Raw genomic sequence first — 4,217 nt, 5'->3', positions numbered from 1 at the left:
AAACAAAGAAATAATTGCACAAGATTGTGTACACCAAAATAAACCAAAGAAGTAATTGCACAAGATTGTGTCACTAAAACAAACCAAAGAAATAATTGCACAAGATTGTGTTACCAAAATAAACCAAAGAAATAATTGCACAAGACTGTGTCACCTAAATAAACCAAAGAAATAATTGCACAAGACTGTGTCACCAAAATAAACCAAAGAAATAATTGCACAAGACTGTGTCACCAAAATAAACCAAAGAAGTAATTGCACAAGACTGTGTCACCAAAATAAACCAAAGAAATAATTGCACAAGATTGTTTTACGACAGATTACAGCATTTGATTAAAATAAGTTGGTCTTTAATCCAACATAAGGTAAATCACAGCACATTGTATTTGTGTGTGTGTGTTTTTCTTATAGCAAAGCCACATCGGGCTATCTGCTTTGGCCACCGAAAGGAATCGAACCTATGATTTTAGCATTGTAAATCCATAGACTTACCGCTGCCTCTGGGTAGGGGGAACTCAGCACATTGATACTGTTTTTTTTTGTTAAGCACAAAATTGTAAAAGGAGCTAGTTATCTGTGTTTTATGACTTGTGCCCACTGCAAGGATCGAATCTCGAGTTTTAGCGTCGAAAGTCCTCAAGCTTACCACTGAGCCACCGAAGGAGAAGGAACTGGGACTATGAAAATGCTCCAGAATGGAGTACAAAATTAAAATTAAAAAATATTTACAAGTAAAGGCTTTGGAATAATCCAGATAAAAAGGGGGGGGGAGCAAGGAAGCCAACTAATACTAAAAAAAGAAGGAAATCAAACAATCAATAAATTTTAAAAGAGTCGATTATAGGAATATCTGGCGTTGACATGAAACTATTTGAAAGCATTAAAACTGAAAGAGAAAGCCCGGAAAAAGGAAAGAAAAAAGTAACAGAAAATTGTTTGTTTGTAGTTAACCACAAAGCTACACAAGTGGATATCTGTGCGCTGCCCACCACGGGTTTCGAAACCCGGAATCAAGCGTTATAAGTCCGCAGACATACCGCTGTGCCAAAGCTACACAATGGTCTAACTGTGCGCTACCTACCACGGGTATCGAAACCCGGATTCTAGTGTTGTAAGTCCGCAGAAATACCGCTGTGCCCCTGGGGAGGCAACACAAAAATGAAAGCAGACCAATGAAAAGACGATCGATGAAGATGAGCCAGTAAAATTGCTGTATTCTATACAAAAAAAAAAAAAAAGAAGAAGAAAAATGAAACCGAAATACTTTTAGTTAACCTTGACAATAAATGCTATTTAAAAGAACCGATTGCTGCTAGAAATCTCACAACTGTAGAGTTTGCGTGATGAAAGGGATTTCCTTATAGCTTTGGACACGAAACTAGCTCTTGCGATGACTGGACACTATCGATAAAGATTACTAGGTTATAAGAAATATGAGATTCATCGCTGGGAATAACAGCCATGTCCCCCCCCCCCCCCAGTGGCCCAGCGGTATGTCTGCGGACTTACAACGCTAGAATCCACGTTTCGATACCCGTGTAAGCAGCGCACAGATAGACCATTGTGTAGCTTTGTGCTTAATTACAAACAATAACAGCCATATCACTGTTGCATTTGATAGAGGAAAGTCGGGGTCATTTACTGTTAAAAGTCAAATAGTGAATTACATCAGAATTATCGCCATTCGTTGTAAAAATTCTATAGATAATTTAAGAAATTTACCATTTTTTTTAAGGTATGAAGCTATTTCGTTCCTAATTGAACAAATTGCAAAGAGTTATTTCATTTGTACTATATAACATATTGTTTAGTCCCAGCAAGTTACAAACGGTCCGTCAAGAAAAAAAAAAATGTCTGTCAGTTGACCCTATATGAACGTATCTCGCCTTGACTTGGCCGCGTCGTGAGCTCTCCCACGGACCCGAACATGGATCTTCTGATATATCTTCACGGGTTGAATTTTGTCCGTTCAAGGCAAGGGTCAGGAATTGAAAACTTAATGGTCGTGAGAAAATAGGGCGGAGAGCGACCCCCAGGTCTCCTCGTGTTACGCAGTGTGTGTGTTCGTGATGGCGCGTCTCTAATGTTAAACATTAATAGTAAGAAATTAATACTTATATACATATCTACTTCGGATTTTGACCCCTTCAGTCTTTTTTATTTTTGTCCCTTTTAGTTTAGCTTTTCTTACAGATCACGAAGTTTTAATCAAAATGTAAATTATGCAGATCGCTATCATCACAACCTTGTGATTCTTCATATATGATGATATCATCATGTTTTCTTTTGCTTATAACGTAACTATTTAAAAACATTCGCGACCGTGAGCTTGCTCTGTGTTCAGACTTAAGTTAAACATATCAAATGAATCATAGCTTGACAGAATTCCTATGAGTTTTGTTTTTATGACCAGAATAAATCACTAAATAAATATTCTTTTTCTGGAACTGCCAGACAAACAAGGAAAAGAAGTTAAGACTGAAGTAAAAGTAAGCAAATTTCAGAATGAAAGTTTACAAGAAAATTGTGGTTCGGATTGAATATAAAAGACACAAATCTTGTACTCCTATGATTCTTAAGTTAGAACTGCTCTTTATAAGTCATCATGGAACACTTTACTTTGAATAACTGAAATTACACGTGAAGAAAACCAGAAACATCAAAGTGTTCTTCAGAAGAGTTATAGAAACATATCAATACTCTTAAAACACTTACAGAAACATCCGACTATTCTTCAAAAGGGCTATAGAAACACGTGAGTATTCTTCAAAATAGTTACAGAAACATCCGAGTATTCTTCAAAATAGTTACAGAAACATCCGAACACTCTTGAAAATAATTATCGAAACATCAAAGTGCTCTTCAAAATAGTTATAGAGACATCTGAGTATTCTTGAAAAGGATTTACGAAAATTATAAAGATAAAACACCAATTCCAATGTCTAAGCCTTAAAACTAGTTTACTTCAGACAAAAAAAAAAGAAGTCTACGATAAAACTGTAACTGAAGTAGTAATTATTTTACTGTGTCGAAATAATACATAAAGAACAGCCTATATATATATAACCAAGTCTCTTGACTTAACACAAAATTCACCCTTAAGAACTAAAGCCGCTCTTCTAAGATGTTAGTGTCATGACGTTTCTTTGAACCTAATTGTTTTTCGAAGAATTATGAATCCACTGCCACTTTGTAGATGGGTGTATTAGTAATTTCATCAAGAAAGCCACATATAGTTGTTATATTCTCTAACACAAACACCTTTCTTTAGGAAAATGAAATATAGTTCATTTCAATCACACCAGAATAATGTTGTTCTCATTCATACCATAGCCACTAGTGTGGCCAAAATAACAAATTAATCAAAACCATACCTGTTCTTTTGCGAGAACAAACCAAGTCTTGAGGATCCAATCTAGTCGTGGCTGATGGAAATTTTTGGTTGTTTTTACAGTGATGAAAACATCTTTAAGTTCGACAGTATTTGGAGTAATTTTCCGGACAGCTTTAACAACCATTGAAGGAGTTGTCGATTCGAAATGTTCAGTTGTGCTAGAGTTATGATTATTTAAATTTTCCGGCTCCTCCACGGGATAATCAGTCTCGGATAACGATCGAGGTGCTCGTTCCTGAAACCCCAGTGGTCGTCCCTCTTCGTTGGGATTCATCATAATATTGCTTGAGGGATTAGACATAGGAGGATCCCTATGCTCCCAGAAAATGAGAAGAGTTGTATAGTACACGAGAAACACAACCCCCGTTGCCCCTTGCAACAGTTTCCTTGGTGAAGCTCGCATGATCGCTGCGTTTTCAATCAACACTCAGACTCTTGTTCTTAAGACCTTTCTTTTACTGGCTCACTGTACATTCTGTCGAACTAGTACTTTCTGTCGTCTAAAACCACTCTGCTCGCAGAAAAGTAGATGTTCCACGCATGCGTCAGAAACTCTCAGTCTGTGGGACCCCGCGGAAAAAGACAACAAACACAGGTGGTGGCAGCACGAGGCAGCTCTGATTGGCTACAAGTTTTAGAAATGGTGAGCAACAGGTGTTCGCCGCGTAGCGAGTCTATGCTTATTGGCTAACTTTTCAAAGCACTTTTCAATTTAAATGTAAATGACGAGGTTCGAGTCAACTAAAATATATCTTGACCTGCCCAACTATTATTTGGTGTTAAATAACTGAACTTAAAAGCTCCGAGAGCTTATATGATTTTT

General features: G+C 37.0%; 1 protein-coding gene across 1 annotated transcript in view; it reads right to left on the bottom strand.

Moving 5' to 3' along the window:
* LOC106468427 (beta-1,3-N-acetylglucosaminyltransferase radical fringe-like) overlaps positions 1-3,852 on the bottom strand; it is a 20,926-nt gene extending 17,074 nt beyond the window's left edge. The window contains exon 1 of the mRNA XM_013928856.2: positions 3,375-3,852. Coding sequence (XP_013784310.2) covers positions 3,375-3,797 — 423 coding nt within the window. The 5' untranslated portion in view covers positions 3,798-3,852. The remainder of the gene's footprint in view (positions 1-3,374) is intronic.
* Between the last annotated feature and the right edge of the window lie 365 nt (positions 3,853-4,217).

The sequence above is a fragment of the Limulus polyphemus genome, unplaced genomic scaffold (assembly GCF_000517525.1).
Source record: "Limulus polyphemus unplaced genomic scaffold, Limulus_polyphemus-2.1.2 Scaffold3004, whole genome shotgun sequence".
NCBI lineage: Eukaryota > Metazoa > Arthropoda > Merostomata > Xiphosura > Limulidae > Limulus > Limulus polyphemus.
This window is presented reverse-complemented; position numbering and strand designations above follow the sequence as displayed.